At 50.2% G+C, this 18,613-nt stretch overlaps 6 protein-coding genes across 6 annotated transcripts; 3 read left to right on the forward strand and 3 right to left on the reverse strand.

Moving 5' to 3' along the window:
* Positions 1-422: 422 nt before the first annotated feature.
* Positions 423-2,349, reverse strand: FTJAE_4531 (vacuolar sorting-associated; the record flags this gene model as incomplete). Its single annotated transcript, XM_037350945.1, has 3 exons — positions 423-1,294; positions 1,343-1,796; positions 1,849-2,349. The coding sequence occupies 3 exons, from the start codon at positions 2,347-2,349 to the stop codon at positions 423-425; spliced, it is 1,827 nt and encodes a 608-aa protein (XP_037208495.1).
* A 743-nt stretch (positions 2,350-3,092) lies between these two features.
* FTJAE_4532 (BCP1) lies at positions 3,093-4,002 on the forward strand (the record flags this gene model as incomplete). The annotated part of the gene is made up of 2 exons (XM_037350946.1): positions 3,093-3,179; positions 3,232-4,002. 2 exons carry the CDS (start codon positions 3,093-3,095, stop codon positions 4,000-4,002), a joined length of 858 nt encoding a protein of 285 aa, XP_037208496.1.
* Positions 4,003-4,014: 12 nt separating this feature from the next.
* Positions 4,015-4,975, reverse strand: FTJAE_4533 (chorismate mutase; the record flags this gene model as incomplete). The annotated part of the gene is made up of 3 exons (XM_037350947.1): positions 4,015-4,683; positions 4,777-4,837; positions 4,905-4,975. The coding sequence occupies 3 exons, from the start codon at positions 4,973-4,975 to the stop codon at positions 4,015-4,017; spliced, it is 801 nt and encodes a 266-aa protein (XP_037208497.1).
* An 835-nt stretch (positions 4,976-5,810) lies between these two features.
* Positions 5,811-9,849, forward strand: FTJAE_4534 (mitochondrial division 1; the record flags this gene model as incomplete). Its single annotated transcript, XM_037350948.1, has 5 exons — positions 5,811-5,876; positions 5,961-6,561; positions 6,609-7,618; positions 7,673-7,933; positions 8,317-9,849. The coding sequence occupies 5 exons, from the start codon at positions 5,811-5,813 to the stop codon at positions 9,847-9,849; spliced, it is 3,471 nt and encodes a 1,156-aa protein (XP_037208498.1).
* A 202-nt stretch (positions 9,850-10,051) lies between these two features.
* Positions 10,052-11,596, reverse strand: FTJAE_4535 (MIT; the record flags this gene model as incomplete). The annotated part of the gene is made up of 1 exon (XM_037350949.1): positions 10,052-11,596. The coding sequence occupies one exon, from the start codon at positions 11,594-11,596 to the stop codon at positions 10,052-10,054; it is 1,545 nt and encodes a 514-aa protein (XP_037208499.1).
* Positions 11,597-13,644: 2,048 nt separating this feature from the next.
* FTJAE_4536 (GRAM domain protein) lies at positions 13,645-17,770 on the forward strand (the record flags this gene model as incomplete). Its single annotated transcript, XM_037350950.1, has 3 exons — positions 13,645-13,898; positions 14,428-17,018; positions 17,070-17,770. The coding sequence occupies 3 exons, from the start codon at positions 13,645-13,647 to the stop codon at positions 17,768-17,770; spliced, it is 3,546 nt and encodes a 1,181-aa protein (XP_037208500.1).
* Between the last annotated feature and the right edge of the window lie 843 nt (positions 17,771-18,613).

The raw sequence follows: 18,613 nt of genomic DNA on the forward strand, positions 1-18,613 counted from the left end.
GATCATGAAAAACTCTCTGATGAGTCTTTATCACAGCTTTAACTTGATACGCCAATCATCACATCGCATCCCACAATTGAGAGCTGGGAGATGTGCAGTCTTCCTTGTAACCAACCCCCCAACTCTATACACCGCCATCCCTTCAAGATCGAGCGATGGTGATAAATGACAGTGAGGTTCCGGCAGCGCAATGACATTATCAAGAACATAGTGTTGCTGTTACACGGCATATCCATACACACCACGGCGTTTGACATAAACTCATGAGGCCTGAGACGAATGAAAACATCACAAACGCAGCGATAAAGAAAATCAGTTTTACATATGACACCAGGCTCAGAGCAATGCTACCAAAAAGAGGAGGGAATCTGATGCAAGCCCCTTATTCATCATCCACATAGTACACTCGTTGCTGCTGCAGCTTAGAAGGTGCTGGCCGCCAGCCGGCTCGCAGCATTCCTGGCATCCACACGATCCTCATCATCCTCTTCGCTGACACCCTTAAGGCCGGCACGGCCCCCCGCCTGTCGCCCTTGAGCTGCTTCGGTGCTCTCTTCGCTCTCGCCCTCCTCTGACACCTTGCTGATGAGACTGCCTGACACGCTGCGACCCGTGGCATCTGAACGGCGCGGAACGCCACTCCAAGAGTCGCCCTTGGGGCCTTGACTAGCTGCGAGACTTGATCGACGCACGGTAGGATGCGATTCACGACCCAATCGGCTCAATCCACCGGAGGCGTCAATTGATCGGATATCCGGTCGTACCGTCTCCAGCAGGGCCAGAGTCCGCCTCTCAGCTTCAATCTCTCTGAGCACGTATTCCCTGATGCTCAGGCGGAGATCAGCAGAAGTTCTCGAGAACCACTTACGACGCTCCTGAACCAAGTTTTGGGTGACACGGTTAGTCTTGTTGTACAAGTAGGTCTCGTGCTGTCGAGCGTCATCCAATGCTGTGATGGCCTCGTCCACCTTCTCGCGGCGAACACTCGAACTGGCTTTGAGGCGATCAGCCGCATTGAGCTTGCTACGGGTAGCTTCCTGAGCTTGTAGGAATTCGCGAATCAGAATCTGTCGGTTGGTAAGTGACTCCTTGACAATGAAAGCGTCTTGTGAGTGATATTGGAATGGGTCGCCAATAGTTGTAGCCTCTGCTGTCGCTTGGGCAGCATGATAGTCGCCGACGGTTTGGACGACTTTACCCAGCTTTCGATATGCATTTGCCAAACCAGGATGAGGTTCCTGGACATGCATACTTGTGAGTTTAGCACCGTAATCGGCTTCGGAGAGGCCAAGTCCTAAAGAAGTTCAGTATGCTGGATTTGTGCGGTCTGTCAGAAGCTTACCCCTCCTGGCCTTCACCAGCTTATCAACCTTGTGGCCGGCATCCATGCTACCAAGATAAAAGAGCTTGACGGTTGGACGTGCGTCTGCAAGCTCAGGGGTATCATCAGGGGGTGGAGCGAACTGCTTCAAAATCTTTCTGCGGACGCCTGTCGCTGGCTGCTTCTTCTTCACCATGGGGCTATAACCAAAGTCACTCTCCACAAAGAGTACCATCTCGTCGTCCCGCATCAGGATTTCGTTACCGCAAACGTAGTTCAACCACCGCTGCATCAAGGCCTTGACCCGAATCTCATCCTCGTCTGTCCCAGCTCCAGCGGAGGTCAGAGGCGGCGGGACCGCGGGGACAAACACCTCTGGGTTCGCAGATATCAGATGATCGGCAAGTTTAACAAACTCGGAGTGTAGACGGCGAACATCTCGGAATTGAGTTGTTCGAAAGCGGGGAATATTAGTCTGTGCCTTGTCAGTCCATCGTGGAGATATAAAAAGAACTCGGAAATCGTACATGAACATCGAATCGGAGGATGGGATCCTTCTTGCCAGTGCGTTCAAGTCCCGTAATCTTGGCTTGGAGTCGATACTGAGGCCCAGCCGGTTTTGGGGGATGCTGTTCCTGTCCAGACTGGGAAGCCGGCGCACCAGCCTGGTTGTGTTGCTGGCTATGTGCTTGAGATTGTCCGTCCTCCCCAGCTGACGGTTCAGCGGCTATGGATTGCGACTGCGCCTCTGAGGTGTTCAGTGTACCTGAAGCCTCGGTCCCATCTTCAGTGCCAGAGGCTGTAGTCGCAGTCCCTGGGCGCTGGAATTCTTCAGACTGAGATGAAGGCTGGTCCTGAGATAGGCCATTCGAAGATTGTGTATTGTAGCGAAAGGGAGGAGGAGCATCAGCTGAGGCGGGATTGAAGGCAGCAATGTTGTTTCGCGATGGAGACGACACAGGGGAGTTGCCCCATGGTGAATCGCCAGCGGGATCCTCCACGTCGTGGATCGTGGAGCTGTAGTCCATCGCAAGTGAAATATCAACGAAGGAATTCGGCGATTGTGTCAGTTGGGCGATTGTTGATGAGAGAGAGAAGCTGGAGGAATGACGTTGCGTTGGTTCAGCGCGCACTTGAACTAAGTCCAGTCGGTGGTCGGCAGGGACGGACGGGGGTAGCGACCAAGATGGAGGTGGAGTACGAGTACCAAATTGAGCGGGCGAGGACGGGAGCTGCCCAGATCCAAGCTGATGGGCACTTTAATGGATTGATACCACGACAATACTGGCAGTAATTTATACCTACTTCCTCTATTCCTGCAACCTTCGAAACTCATTGCCTTAAATGAGGACCTTAACGCCTTGAAATTTTATGAACAGAAATCGCCCCAGATATCAGGTAGCCCATTGTAATATAGCCTATTCTTGCCATTCATCGTCTGAGGCGTTTCTCTTCCCGCAGGTTGCAGCCATTCCATTCCCGTCTAGGCCGGGGAGCTTAGGACACCTGACTGGCGTTGGATCCATATGTATGGCCATGGCTTCATTGAGAGAAGCTCCCACTACAGCCTGGTAGGTAACTAGTTACTCTTATCTTATCAGCGCCCCAAAAAGTTGTTGGTGATGAGGGGCCTGGAAAATGTTTTGGCTCGACATCACTGGTGAAACTTTGTCTATACTTTTTTTTGCGCCGACTCAAGTGACTTTCTCTGCCTTCTTACATTCGTTATAACATCAAATCTTCCAGACCGACGCCCATCTGATATTCAACAATGGGTAAGAAGCGAGCGCGCGAAGAGGGCAAGGATGTCCCGCAGGCTGATATCGACAAAATGGACGAGGACGGTTCTGATGACGAGGTGGGCAAAATGCTTTCAAAGTTGTATGCGCATCCTACTGACTGCACCAAAGGACTTCGATATGGTTGACGTTGATTTTGAGTGGTTCAACTTTGACCCCGAGGTCGATTTCCACGGCACCAAGACCCTCTTGCGGCAACTATTCGATGTTGATGCGAATCTCTTCAACATGTCTGCCCTCGCCGATCTCGTTCTCTCACAACCAACCATTGGTTCTACCATCAAGGTTGATGGAAAGGCCACTGATGCCTACGCCATGCTCACTATTCTCAACACGGCTGTCCACCAAGAAAAGGAGCCCATGAACGATATTATCAAATACCTGATCGAGAAGGCGCAGAGTAGCTCACCACTGACACCCATTGCCGACGTCCTCAAAAGTGGAAAGCACGTGGGACTTGTATTCTCTGAACGCCTCATTAACATGCCTTCTGAGCTGGCCCCACCACTATATTCAATGCTTATCGATGAGGTTGAGGCTGCTGTAGAGGACAAAGAACCCTACGATTTCACTCACTACTTGATACTGTCCAAGACATACCAGGAACTCGAGTCTAAGTTGGATGTTGAGAATCAGAAGCGCAAAAAGGCAAAGGAGGAGGCCGGCATTTATTATTTCCACATGGAAGACGAGGTGCTACAAAAACACGCGGTAGCGCACGGCAATTTCAATTACACAAAAGAGGACGAGTCGGCGGCAGACAGTAAACGGGCATTCCAAGAAATGGGCGTCAAGGCGCACGGGCACATGATTCTTATCGAGGCGAACAAGTTCCCAGGGGCGGTCAAAGCTGTTAATGAATATCTCAGTGCGGCGCAATAGATGAGATGAAGCTCAGGCACTTGGTTCTAGCCTTTGCATCAAGTATTCCACCTCGACTTCCTTGGTTAACGGGATAACAAAGTCCTTGTACATTGAAACAACAGCGTCAACATTGATTTTCGCCGCTCCCTCGGTCCCGTCGGGGATGGAGGGGTCCTTGCCGTATGTCAGAGCCTTGAGTCGTAGTCGCTCAAGGACCTTCTTCTCCACTGCTGCATTAGTGATAGATTCAGCGATGCCCTCCCGATCTTCAGCCTTGATAAGCCGAATATACTTTTCCTCGTCCGACCGGAATTTGGACTCTGCGACAAACTTGCCGAAGTGAATGCGTCGTGATAGAGCTTGTAGACAAGCAATATCGCAAGTTGCGGTTGAGCCGTAGTTTTCTTGAGACTCACCCCGCTCCTCGCGTCCGAAATCGGGGCATACTGCGGGGAGAAACTTTTCCGTATAGAATTTTTTGATCTTGTCGTTCACATTGACGTTGTTCTCATGCAAGATCTTGGGATAATTGAGAGGCTTGAGTATTGGGTTTTGCAATGCATCGGGGAAGAAAGGATATTCGTCAGGTGACTCGAAGCGTCGGATGAGGGATTGTAGCTTCTCCTGCTCGCGAAAATACCAGTCGAGGAAGCTCAGGTTCGCTTCAGGCAATTCCACAGCTCCAGGAACATAGATCGTCTAAAATGATGACATGGTTAATTATCATTCTTATGCAATCTGGGATCTTGCGGCTGGACCGGGGTTTGCATGAGGCGTTCTAATCCCACTTACACCATTCAATGCAAATTGCACTCTCTCGATCAGATGGAAGGTGATTGTGTCCTCAAGGCGACTACCAATGTCAGTCTGGGTGCTCAATGGCAGAATAGGGGGTACGGAAAGCCGGTAGCAGCTCATACATAAGTTGGAATCGAATTCGGGCCAGATCCAGTGCGTGTGCGGCATCGGCCATGTTGATAACGGTATCCATACTGGTTCTGATTAAAAAGAAAAGGGTTTGAAAGCCTTGGAGATGTGCTTCCGAGGTGTATGTCTTGACCTGAATGATCCGAAGATTGGGCCCAAATCTCGTAAAAGACAGAAATTGGGTTATGAGTCGTTCAAAGTCAATGTTGAAGTACCGAAGGGTTAATCACCACCTACTAAGTATAGTTGGTAGCATAAAGCGGGCACGGAAAGGCTGGAGCTCTGTACCAACTAAAAGCTTGCAGGCCATGAGATGGTTGGCAAGAGCTCAAAGGGAGGAGAGGAGGGCATGGGCGGAACTAGAGCCAGCATTTCCCTTCCCTTATTAGGTTCCTCCCACTTCCTGCGGCACAATAAAATTGAGCATGCATGGAGGGGTAACCAAGGTAGGCTCGGGGAAGAGGTCGAGCTCGGCCTTGAACGTCACCGGGAGTGGATGGAGCCCGGGCATTTTAAAACACCTTACAGGACACGGATTCGCCTGTGCGCCACTATCCTCGCAGCCTCCAGCGATCATTCCAGTAGTTCCAGCGCTGTGGCATAAGTGACGCATGAGCCAATTACAGAGAGAGCCATCCATCCAATCCTGCTCTTGCCCACATTAGCGTCTCGGATCAGAAGCCTCCCAAGCCCAAATCCAAGCCTGTTCGGGTCTTTTTTGCCCTCCACCTCAATAACCAAGGTTATCCCGGCGCGCGTCATGATAAACTCCTCGTGAGCTGCCAAATCTTTTGATTCCTCCTTGTGCGAAGCCTCAGCGTCAATCATCCTCCTCGATCCAATCGCTTCAAGGCCCTCCGATTCTCTTGAGCTTCTGCACCTCCGCCAGGAGCTAGGCCATGGCGAACCAAGAGACTCACTATGGCTTCGACGAAGGCGGAGATGACGACCAGTCTATTGTGTCGGTGTGTAGATACCTACTCGAGTTCCATTGTCTCTTGTCGTACGGGCCGCACATAGCTAACCTCAATGCTTTGTTTCTTGGGTAGACGCGCGGACTCGAGGCTTTCAGTCGAAAGGTCACAACTACAGCTACTCATTTGATCGGACCCAATGCCGAAGCCACGGCTCATCACTACCAAACCGCGATGGCCGAGGTGCACAAACAAATGAAGCGGCCGACGGTCCAGCGAAGCATGTTCGCGATGGCCAGGACAACGCCAACCGACCTCATGCGATCCAGACTTTCAACGCACGAAATCCAGCATCGCGCTTTGACATACCTCCCCGATGAACTGCTTGCCAATATTCCTGAGCATGACAATCCTTACTCGCTGTTTCAGGGTTTCCAGGCCAGCTTCCCCGAGTTGACTGACGAGGGCAAAAAGTTCCAGCGACGAGTCACCCGCGGTCGCAAGATGCTGGAAGACTCAGATGGGACACCAGGAAGCCCAAAAAAATTAACTCAATTGAAAAAAGAGAAGGCTGCCATGATGCATGAGTTTGGGCTGCTGGGCACTCGTAAGAGCATGGCGAGCTACGAGATTCGGGAAATCGATAACAAAATCGCCAATCTCCACGGCATGCGAAGAATTATCCTGGACAGGCTCGCTGGGTTGGAACAAGATGAAGCTATGCTGGAGCACGACAGTATGTGATGTGCCAAATACGTGACAAGACTCTACTGACTTGACAAGTTTCCGAGATGGAAATCCGAGTTGATGAGGCGCAGGCGTTGGTTGATGAGGCTGAGGAAATCGCACGAAACACACGAACCCAGGACGAACAAGATCTGGTTGGCGATGCCGATGATCACGATCCAGAGTTCATGTCCCAGTCAGTTTATGATAAGATTCCTTCCTCAGAAGCAGGTAGCACGCCCCGGAAAACGAAAAAGGTACATCGTAAGAAGTCAATGCCCATTCTGCACGAGCATTTCGAGCCTGGCACCGCCATTCGCGAGCTTCGAGCACACAAGGACACGATTACAGCTATTGATTTTGATGCCCCCTTCGGTACTATGGTTACTGCTGCGCTGGACGATACAGTTCGCGTTTGGGACCTCAACGCTGGTAGATGCATGGGTTATCTGGAAGGGCACACTGCTTCGGTACGCGCCTTACAGGTTGAGGATAACATTCTCGCAACGGGCTCTATGGATGCGACCATTCGACTCTGGGATCTTAGTAAGGCGCATTACGACCCTCACGGCGGCTTGGGAAAAGATGACGATGAGGATGCTATCGCTTTTGGAACGGATAACCACCTTGAACCCCCACCTGGTAGCATGGCCGATTGCCCTCTGTACACATTGGAATCACATGTCGACGAGATCACAGCCCTCCACTTCAGGGGCGATGTTATGGTTTCTGGTTCTGCGGACAAGACGATTCGCCATTGGGATCTTGAAAAGGGACGTTGCGTGCAAACATTAGACGTTATGTGGGCGGCAGCAGCAAGTATGACGACTACAGACAGCGGGTGGCGGCCTACGGGGCGGTCTCAGAGCAGTTCGGCCGACTTCGTGGGTGCATTACAGGTCTTTGAGACGGCACTTGCTTGTGGTACTGCAGACGGCATGGTGCGACTTTGGGATCTTCGGAGCGGCCAGGTCCATCGCAGTCTAGTCGGTCACACAGGTGCAGTTACGTGTCTCCAATTCGACGATGTGCATTTGGTGACGGGAAGTGTAGATCGAAGCATCAGAGTACGTTGTTCTCTTATGTTCTTCCAAGTACATCGTGACTAACTGTAACCACAGATTTGGGACCTGAGAACAGGGTCTATTTACGACGCATATGCTTACGACAACCCAATCACAGACATGATGTTTGACGCCAGAAGAATCGTCAGTGCTGCTGGCGAGGACGTCGTTAAGGTGTACGATAAGGTGGAGGGACGACAATGGGAATGCGGCGCCGGCATCACGGCGGCTGAAGAGGGTAAGACTCCTGCCATCGTGGAGCGTGTACGTGTAAGAGATGGATATCTTGTTGAAGGCAGACGAGACGGTGTCGTGGGGGTATGGACGAGCTAAGATATACGTGTGCAATCTGTAAAAGAAATAATGAAATCCACTCATGACGACTTGAATCATGAGCAGCGCTTTGATCGTTCAATTCGTGGCTTTATAAACAGGCGATGGGCGGAAATGGCTGTAATCCTTCACTATATAAGAATATACACTGGGCTTGATGCTAATTACTTGATTAAGAAGCTCTAGTGCATCATGTTGACGAACATTGTGTGTGAAGATTCCTTCCTCTATCTCATTGGATGCTTTGTACGACCAATTTCACGGTTAAGCGGCGATGTGTCAATCTGTGCTTTTACACTGTTATTGACCACAACACTTTAGCCCTAGCAGATGACAAGCGTCGCGAAACATCATTGCCTTTCGACTAGGCTGACATAAATCTCATTGAACTGTATCTCTCCTGGAATATGGCGTCAGCGGCTTATGGGGAAATTCTCGTCAGGTATTTTGAGATAACTCGAGAGCTCGTTAAGGCACCAGACGCTCGGTCGAGAACGACGGATACAGGCTCTCCAAGCCCTGAAGAGTCCCAAGGGGTTTCTGAGACAGTTTTGGGGAAATCAACAGATTCCGCTGCGCTCACAGATCCCACAGGAGATGCCGTGGCTCGACTTCTTGCACGACAGGCTCATGCATTGATCACAATTCACAATGATTTGACGTCGAATAAGAGAATCGTCAACATCAATCAGAGTCTCCTTGAAAGAAGGATCGCAGACTTGATCTCCATCTCGTCATCCAAATTTTACGCCTACCGATATGACCTCCTCCCTGTCGTGTGGCGTCAGATATACACTGACGCTTGCATCCTTGACTCTTTTAGTCTCATCATGCAACCACTCATAATCGATAGCATTGTCCCAGATAAGCTTCTAGATCTTGTCGTTGAGAAGCTTGACAGAGCACTCATCACGGCGGGTGGTGGTGGACGACAACAATGGCTTGAGGAGACGATACGGATGCTTGAATTAGCTTGGACGGCGAATGAGGAACATAAGAGGCCAACAAAGCGTCAAAGATATGACACTTCGACGCAATGCTTTTCTAACTACCAGCCTCACGGAGAACCAAGGCTCTCACCTACGAGGGAATGTCCTCGACGCTCCGGCTGGACAATGCCACAGTTTGAACACTACATGAACAGCAACAACGGAGAGCCTCGGCCTGTTATCTTCACAGATTTAATTACAGAGTGGCCTGCTCTCACAAACCGCCCCTGGAAGGATCCAGAGTATCTCCTCTCACAAACCTTTGGGGGGAGACGTCTGGTACCGGTTGAAATCGGTAGAAGTTATGTTGATGAGGGTTGGGGACAAGAACTTACCCAGTTCCGCGATTTTCTTGATCGTCATGTTACAGGAGAAACAGATAGCATTGGCTATCTCGCCCAGCATAACCTCTTTCGGCAGATCCCTTCTCTGCGTAACGACATATCTATACCGGACTTCTGCTGGGTCGACGTCCCACCTCATCCAACAACTCCGTCTCTAAATCAGCCGCCGGTTGACATGCCCCAGCTCAACGCCTGGTTAGGCCCAGCGCGCACTATCACACCTCTTCACACCGATGGCTATCATAACCTGCTCTGCCAGGTCGTCGGAACAAAATATGTCCGTCTGTATCCCCCTCGCGCAACATATGCTATGCAGCCGCGGGTATCTGAGCATGGTATTGATATGAGCAACACGAGTAAATTGGATGTGGGTGTGCTCGAAGAATGGGATGAGAAACCGAAAGATGTGAGTGACGAAGATGTCCAAAGGATGAGGAAACAACTCGAAGGTATCGAGTATTGGGAGTGTATCCTTAAACCAGGAGAGACACTGGTTATTCCTATCGGATGGTGGCATTATGTGAGAAGTTTAAGCGTGAGCTTCAGTGTGAGCTTCTGGTGGAATTAGTAGGCCATTGGTGGCAGGTAGATCCATGAATGAAATTCACACGGATCTGCAGGAGGCTTGTATAAACATTTCAGTGACTATGATATGATAAGACGACAATGCGGGTCGTCAACATTGTCAATCCATTGCCTATGGACAAGACTCTGCTGATCCAAATTCCTGTAAATTTTACAGAACATCAGAAAGACCTGTGATCCCTTTGTTACCCAGCTGTCGATGCATCATCCACGCTCTCACCCGTTCCTTGGGCCTCTCTCCGAGCTTTCGCTCCAGCCTTCAGTGTCTCCCACTTCTCACGATACTTGTCCAAAACCTTTTGCATCTTTCGGTTGTCCTTTTCCAGTCGCTCCATCTGTTTGACGGCTGCGGTTAGCTGTTCTTCCAACTCTTGGTTTTTGCGTCGTAAGGATTCATCGGCAACTTTGCTGGTATGTGGTGAAGCGGTGGGTGATCCAGGGCGCATGAGACGGTAACTTTCAGCGAGAGCCATTGCCGAATTCTGAGCACTGGCCTCAAAGGCGTGGAGCCGCTTGGTAAGCTTATCTAGCGTGTCCTTTAGAGATTTGTTTTCAGTGTATAGCTCTTCAATGATGTTGTTGAGGTCCTTGTCAGTGCGTGCACGGCCAATACGGCGTTTGGCTCCGGGCGACAGCGGGGGTGCTTCTCGGGCATCCACAAAGTCGTCGTCATCTTCATCAGGAACATCGAGAAGATCACTGTGGGACGATGCCCCCAGTCTTCTTTTTTCCTTCTCGGCAAAGCTGAGAATATTTGCATAAGACATGGTGTGGCCAGTAGTGGGTACAACGTAGAAAGAATCGTTAGTTCCGTGCCCTTCTCTAGCAAGAGCCTGCATAGTTGCCTTAGAGTAGATCTTGCTAAGGTCTGGTTCTAAGACCTTGGACGGGGACGCCTTGAGGTGACTACGCTTGGGACTGGGAGACATTTCTGGGGAGTCAGGTGTTTCTGAAATGGTGGATTCCTCTTGGATTAGTGGCAGACCGGCAAAAGCCAGAGGTGCTGAAATCTTATTGATGAGACTCCCGAAGGTGTTGTAGAACCGAGTATATCCTCCGTCATCATTGAGTGCCGCAGAGGGAGCTGTATCGGTGCGTGGGGACGATGAGGCTTTACCATAACTATCGGAGCGTGTGGTTGCAGGAACAGGTGGTACCCACGTCGGTTTGCCAGGCTGGTGATCGATGATAGTCTGCATCTTGGCCTTGGTTCCGCGAGGATGCGAGGCTGCGTCTAGATTTCCAGGAGCTTGGTCATTAGAAACACTGGGCGCGAGAGGTTGGCCTCTGTACTTTGATCGGATGCCACGAGCGGTAGCCAGGTTGCTGGCGATAGAAGAGGACATCTCCCGTGGAGCATATCTACGCTGGGTCGGAGGGGACAGTTTCTTTGACGCCGTAGCGTCCTTTTTGTTTTCCTTCTTGTCGTCCGCATCTTGTGTGGGGAGATTGGCTTTGGTTGACGAATCCTTCTCGTTGAGATCGGCATCGCTGGCCTGGGAGGTAGGTTCGGTCGGTCGGTTTAAAATCTCGGCGATCCTGCGATGGTGTTGTTCTAGGAGCTTCAGTGTCCGCAGAGCTTCGATGCTAGAGGTCGATCTGGCAGCGTTGGCGAACTCGCCAGCAGCTTGAGTATGTTCCGTGATTGCGACTGTGCTGTCGGAGGAGTGGTGAGCGACACTCGCGGCGCGCACATGATCGTGTGCTTTCACAAGCGGAGACGAGTCCATTGTTCCATGTGCAGTGAGCTTCAAGAGAGCTTGGTTTGTCCCTTGTGTGCTGTTTAATCTTTTGGATTCGTTATTGAGTTGTCGATAGTGGGTTGGGCTGTCATCCTAACGTGATGAGATCAAATGTGGGGAGGCACAAGACCACTGGTGACTACGTTTGAGTGGCTCCGGGTCCCGGTATGTAGTCTCTACCTTAGCACCTAAGAATGTATGTACTATAGTATTCTAAGTTGGCGATGATTCTGTCGGACGGGACAACGACAATCAGAGCTTAAATCAACACATGGCCCATGGGTTGTCTACGGCATTTCGAGGGTCCAGTAACACGAGATCTTACTACCAAAAATACATTCACTCTTGAGGTCAAAGGCCGAATGGAATAATGGAAGTCTTGCTTTCCTCTTGACGCAATCAGTCGCTCATACCAACAGTATCATACCTTAGTACTTAGCAAGGTAGCCCAAAGTGTCTAGGTTAGTACTACTTTCCTAGGTAGTTATAGCACAATTTAGCTTTTGGCGGGGTTAAGATTAATTACCTGCTAGACGCCCAGGCACGCAGGAAGTGATCCGGAATTTCATGACGACACTGTCTCAAATGTGGAGAACGACTGCGAATTATGAGGTAATATAAAGTACTCATGCAGTATACTGGGTATTTCAATACCTATGTACTATCATCTTTTTACGCAGAAGCAGTTTCCTTGGTAATGAAGATGCCTGACTTACCTTATATGGCATGGATATGTAAGTAGTATTACGGTCTTGGTCAAGTCCTCCTACCCTAAAGCATTCAAATAGGACTGAAACAATAGGTCGAACTTTTATATAGCGAAGTCACAAGTTCCCGCGACAAATAATGTCATCCTTGGATATATTTTATGACTTGTAGCCTTCTTTCTATGTTTGTAGGGATATTAGATACTTGTAGCTGTGAGGTTCAAGTCAGTGTATGTATTTGGATGGTATTGGGTCATGAACAAGTCTAGTCTACACCTTCAGAGCCATACAAGTAATAAATATTCACGAATAAATGTACCTCTTTTTCGTGGAAGCCCTTCTGGCTTCTGTCTTTGCCCTTTGTTTTCCTTCTCACCCACATGATAGGGATGCCAATGATGACTTGAATAAAACACTGTGTTCTTTTCATCATTCTCGTATAGCGAACTTCATACCTGCCTTACAAAGGTGTGTTAAGGAGTCTAGATGTTCTGCGCCACAGAGTCTTACCCAGCTGCCTATGTACTAAGCCAGCTCTTCCACCAACTTCAAACAAAACCCCATTGTTTGGCCAGAGCTTCAGCATGGATCAAATCTGACTGGTCCCACCAGCTAAGCATCCATGGATATCAATCATTGGCGCCCTCACTAGTCCACTTCACAGGGATGTGTACACGGGTTTATCGGTTAAGTTTAGAGCTTCCAGTTGATTTCGGTGGTTGGCTGGTTGATTCGGACTGTAATATGCCTACACCAACCGAAATACCTAGGTACGGACTTGCGAGCTAATAATTCACATCCCCTGAAGCCACCCTTTATTGATAAAAGCCACAGGCTTGGTTAAATGCAGTACGCACCCACTCAGACACAAGTTGGAAACCACGCATGCGGTTCAAGTTGGATACCACCCAATCGAGAGGAATTCCACAGAAACCAAATCGAACAAGTCCTGACCCGACTTGGCGTGGTCCATGATCTCGTAGTCTGGCCCGTCATAGTTAAACCATTTGGGCTAAAACAAACCAACGACGTCAACTCTCTCATCCTTGGCTCCATCGCCATCCAGATTTCCACGACAAAACCTCATCAGTTCCCAGTTCCTAGCCTTCGACCTTTATCGAATATCGAAAATACATAACCCAAGTTTGTCATACGAAAATCCTTGCGAGTACTGTCAACCACGACCAGCGTTTCGCAGCGCTGCCGCCACATCGAGCGCATCCACTCCAACACCTCCCGAACACGCAACAACGAGCGATTCCGGCTTGATCCCTCATATCCTACTCGTCCTTCGACAGAGGGAGGCTGCAGTACGCGGCGACTGCAACGATGTCAACGACTTTGGACAACAGCAGCAGCACTGGGCTGAACAAGCTGCTGCCAAAGTCAATATCCTCCAAGCGACTTCGAAGAAAGCAAGACCGTGAACAGCCAGGGCTGTCATATGACGATGCTAGCGTCTTTGCGCATTCACAGTCGAGCCGAGAAACCTTAGAAAGCGATGGTACACGTTCCGGGCACATTGCAGGGGACGAGGATGAGGGAACAAGCCATCGCTCCTATGAGTCCGATGGGGACGAATCGTAAGTTTTATTCAATTGCCTCGTCTCTCCCTGTTCTGTTTTTGTTTCCCTTCTGCTTTTCCCGTACTGTTATCAACCGAATTCTTCGTGGCAGCTATTGTCTGCCTCCATGTTGTTTTTGCCAGTTCTGTTACGTGGGAACAACTGCGAGGCTGAGACCCTCTTGGTCAGTATCTGCGACATCCATGCTTAAGTGGCACCAAGCGGAGAGACAAACCATTCTACATAACTTATTGCACTAACAGAGGGATGGCAGATCAAAGCTCCACACGGCGCTATGATCGCCCATACTCGCGTTGACAAGCTTCAACTCAATTGTTTTGTCATTGCATACTTCCCAGCTACCTCTCTCAGCACGTCGCTATATTCCTGCTTTGTTTTGTTTCTGGTTATTCTCGTGCCCAGCAGGCTTGGCACATCTGCCGTCTTCCCCGTGTCCACTTCCCTAGCAAACTCCACTTATCGGTGTTACCGTCTGTGCTCTCTACTGCATTTGATCAATCTAACTGGAGCCGTCGTCACTCTTTAGATCCAACTCTCGATACCCGCCGCCTTTCTCTACTCATCCTTCCCAAATAGGCCACCTAACGACAAACTCTTCCATCGTACAGGCAAAGTATCAACCAGAATCACAGCCTTCGCTTTCAGACGTCGAATCCAACAGTAGTGCTTCAAAGTCGTCAACGTTTCCAGCATCGCGAACAGACTCCATCGATTCAAGAGACCCCCGGATCGGCCGGAGTAAGACGGGCTTGCTCCCTCCCCAAAGTTCTGCTCGTCGTTCGCCTTCACCTGCTGGTAGACTCAAGGGTATATTCAAGCCCAAGAAGAGCTCTGGGAATAACTCGAGTCCAGAGCGTCGCCCAGCAAGCGAGCCCCAACCATCGTCTGAGACTCGCGACGAACAACAGCCCACCATCTCAGTGGATCCTGATCCTGATCAAGACTTGCCAGTTCTCGAGCCACCAGCTGCAGCTAAGGTTGCTTCTCCGGAAAGACGGACGAGGGTACAGCCCAAGGTTGACACGAATATCCCGCCTCGAACTCCTCCAAGCGGTGACAAACCTGCCCCGGTTATAGTAAACACCCCACCTACACCTACTGAGTTCGCCAACAAATCCGGCCAGTCGTCCCCCGAGAGGAAGTCCTTTTGGAGTAGTCCAGGGAACAATTCGGGTACAAATGGCCGTCCTTCCTCTCAGAACATGAGTGCGAACAGGAGGAGTCGATCGAATTCACAAAACATCGGCCCCAGCAAACTCTCTAACATTGTATCCGCCCCCCCGACACCGACCCAAGAGAGTGATGAACCAACACCTACGGCGAATCAGAACCCTTCAGGAGGCTTTTTCTCGTCTATGATCTCAGCTGCCCAGAGCGCTGCCAATTCTTTCAGCAATACCAGTCTGAATATTGGTGGAAACAAGTCTCGAAGCGTGACTCCCAACATACAAGAAACACCGGAAACCGACGATACCCAAGATAACATCGAACCTGCCCCGGTGGCGCAAATGGCGGATAAGAAGGAAAACAGAAAGTCCGCAGTGTCGACCATTGGTGCTGGTGAGCTGAGTCTCAGTCAGCTTGGGCTTGCCGAAGCTCCCAGCCTTGTCGCATCTCCAGTTAACGCCAGGTTCCCCGATGTGTCTGACACGCGTGCTCGGTCTGAATCTGCTCCCGTCGATTCTCCTGTGAGTCCTGTGGAGTTTATTCCAGAGGAGTCTTCCAGTCGCCCACGCTCACTCTATGAACCCGTGAGCCGTGAACGTACACCTCCCCCCCCGGAGCTTACGAACAAAGAGAATGGTGTGCAAAGAACCTCCAGTCTCCGAAGTGCTCTCAAACAGAGCCACAGGAAGCGTGGAAGCTCTGTCACGACTGGAACCACCATAGGAGCTGCGATCGCAGCTGCGAATAGTTCACTAGCGCATCCAAACTTGAGCGCACCCAAGCTTACGGGATTCGCTATTGCCAGTAAGAAAAGAAATCGCGATTTTCACGATTTGTTTAAGAGTGTGCCAGATGATGACTATCTCATCGAAGACTACAGTTGCGCCTTGCAGAGAGAGATTCTCGCGCACGGCCGCCTTTATGTCTCAGAGGGTCATCTCTGCTTCAGCAGCAACATTTTTGGTTGGACAACAACACTCGTTATGAGCTTCGATGAGATTGTGTCTGTTGAGAAAAGAAGCACTGCACTGCTCTTCAAGAACGGTCTGATGATTTCAACTCTGCATGCCAAGCACATTTTTGCCAGTTTCACAAGCCGAGATGCCACATACGATCTGATCGTGAACATATGGAAACTTGGTCACCCTACACTCAAAAGTACGCTAAATGGTGTTAGACTTGAGGGTACCGGTGGCGACAAAACGGAAAAGGTTGATGCTGAGCCTCCAGTGGAGGAGGATGAGGCCCACGAGGGCTCGGAGACAGATGACGAGAGTGATGATGAAGAGGAGTACTACGATGAGGATGTCCACGAGGAAATGCACAATGCTAGCATAGCTGCCGACACGAAAACTAACGGAGCAGATGCTGACGGTGAGAAGGCTGCCTCCAGGAAAGCATCAGGAGCAGCACTCCCAAGTGGCCCGGCATCTGAAGAGTCACCTCCCGCTGCTGGAGGCTCCGCGGACTTCCCAGGCCCAGCTGCTCATGCGCCCACTGAATGCGGCGACACAGCATCGCATTACGACAGAGTGGTTGGCGATGATATTATTCCGGCACCACTTGGCAAGGTGTACAACCTCATGTTTGGCCCAGCTTCAGTTACATTCATGTCGAACTGGCTATCGGGAGAGCAGAAGTGCTTAGAGCTGCAGATGGAGGACAAGAAGGGCCTTACACTGGATAACAGAACACGAACATTCTCGTACATCAAACCACTCTACGGCTCGATTGGACCAAAGCAGACCAAGACTATTACCTCTGAGACATTAGAGACATTAGATCTCGAGAAGTCGGTCAACCTTACCTGCTCAACCCAAACACCAGACGTGCCGAGTGGCAATGTGTTTGCGGTCAAAACCAGGTACTGCCTCTCGTGGGCCGAAAACAACGCCACCAGAGTGCAGATGAACTGTACAATCGAGTGGTCCGGCAAGAGTTGGCTGAAAGGTAATTGCAATAGCCCTTATAGTAACCAGATTCAATGCTAACATGGTTCAGGGCCTATTGAGAAAGGTGCAACTGATGGCCAGACTACATATGGAAAAGACCTGTTTGCAGCTATCAAGGCAGCAGTATCATCCAAACCAGGAGGAACAACGCCGATAACCTCAGCACTTAAGGGAGGCAAGAGGAAAGGCAAGAAGGCCAAGCTTTCGCAGTCAAATACTGGTGTTGTCGAGACCAGCGTTGCACCCAAGCGGCCTGCTCAGACAAGTTGGGGTGCTCTGGAGCCTGTACGCGGAATCCTGGAGCCAATTGGAGACATTGTTCAACCTCTTCTAACTGGAAATGTTATGTATGGACTTCTGGTAGGGCTGTTGGTTGCCACGTGGTTTGGCTTTGGTTTCGCACCCAGTCGAAATGCCCCCTACGGTCGCGAACTCGGGGGCGTCTACCGACCGGACAGGATCGCTGCTTATGAGGAGATGTGGCGAAGAGAGGACAGTGAGCTTTGGGATTGGTTGGAGGAACGTGTCGGAATGGACCGTCTGCAAAGCGACAACATCGGGGCACGCAAGAGGGCAATGGAACCAAAGACAGTTGAAGAGAACTTGCGTGCGTCTCGAATGGGTGAAAAGGAGGTGGAAGAAGCAATTCGAGTCACAGAGGAAAAACTAAGAGTACTAAAGGGAGTTATGGAGAAGAAGAACAAAGCTGACAGATCGACTGGTGATGATTTTCGATCGCAGGGAGTATAGAAATTGTGTATATTTTAGCCATACATCATAACCTGATGGGAGTAATCAGCGAGCTCCTTTGTTCTTTTGTCAACTACCTTTGTAACAACAAGAAAGCTATTGAATATATATATTAGACGAGTCAAGCACCTTATTCAATGTGAGGATGGGGTCGCATTCTATTGATGGTTGGTTACACAACTGGTGGTGATGGGTGTCTACATGACAAGGCCCGTGATGGTCAGATTGGTCAGCCTTATGCAAGCCGAAAAGCCAGTGGTATTCTTGGCTCAGGACAAGGAAGGTGAGCGTTCCTGTATGGGCCCGGTTTGGTTCTGGATGGATGGTCTGATAGTTCAGTAATACTACCTAGCTACTACACTTGTAGACGTTGAGGCGTAGCTCCGACCACTCAAAGATAAACAGCCACCGCCTTCATGTAGAACCCTTCAAAAGAACACAGACAGAGGGAGTCCCATGGACAATTGATACAACGTCGAGATTGAATAGGTTGAGGGTTGAGTAAGGTGTTGGGTGTTGATGTCAATACAACAGGATTAGTTTACCCTACAGCATGAGGAACGTAGGGAGAGCCGGCGATTATTCTCCAAATTCCCTGTTACTTAGGTACCTACCTACCTACTTAAAGCTTTTGAGTAAATGGCCTGATTCCGCGACGGGCTGAACATGAAGAACGAACGGAATCCTTAGGACCTTTCGGTGTGACGCAACCACGCCTTTACTGTATCGAGACCGCAGTTTCCGTGGTCTTCCGGCATGTAGCGAGTTATGGCTCATTAGCTCAGCTCAGCTCGGCTCAGCCCAGGCATTCTCTAAAGCCGACTTGCAGTCCAGTTTATGGGG

Source organism: Fusarium tjaetaba (genome assembly GCF_013396195.1).
Source record: "Fusarium tjaetaba strain NRRL 66243 chromosome Unknown NRRL66243_c0000086, whole genome shotgun sequence".
In the NCBI taxonomy this organism is placed as follows: Eukaryota; Fungi; Ascomycota; class Sordariomycetes; order Hypocreales; family Nectriaceae; genus Fusarium; species Fusarium tjaetaba.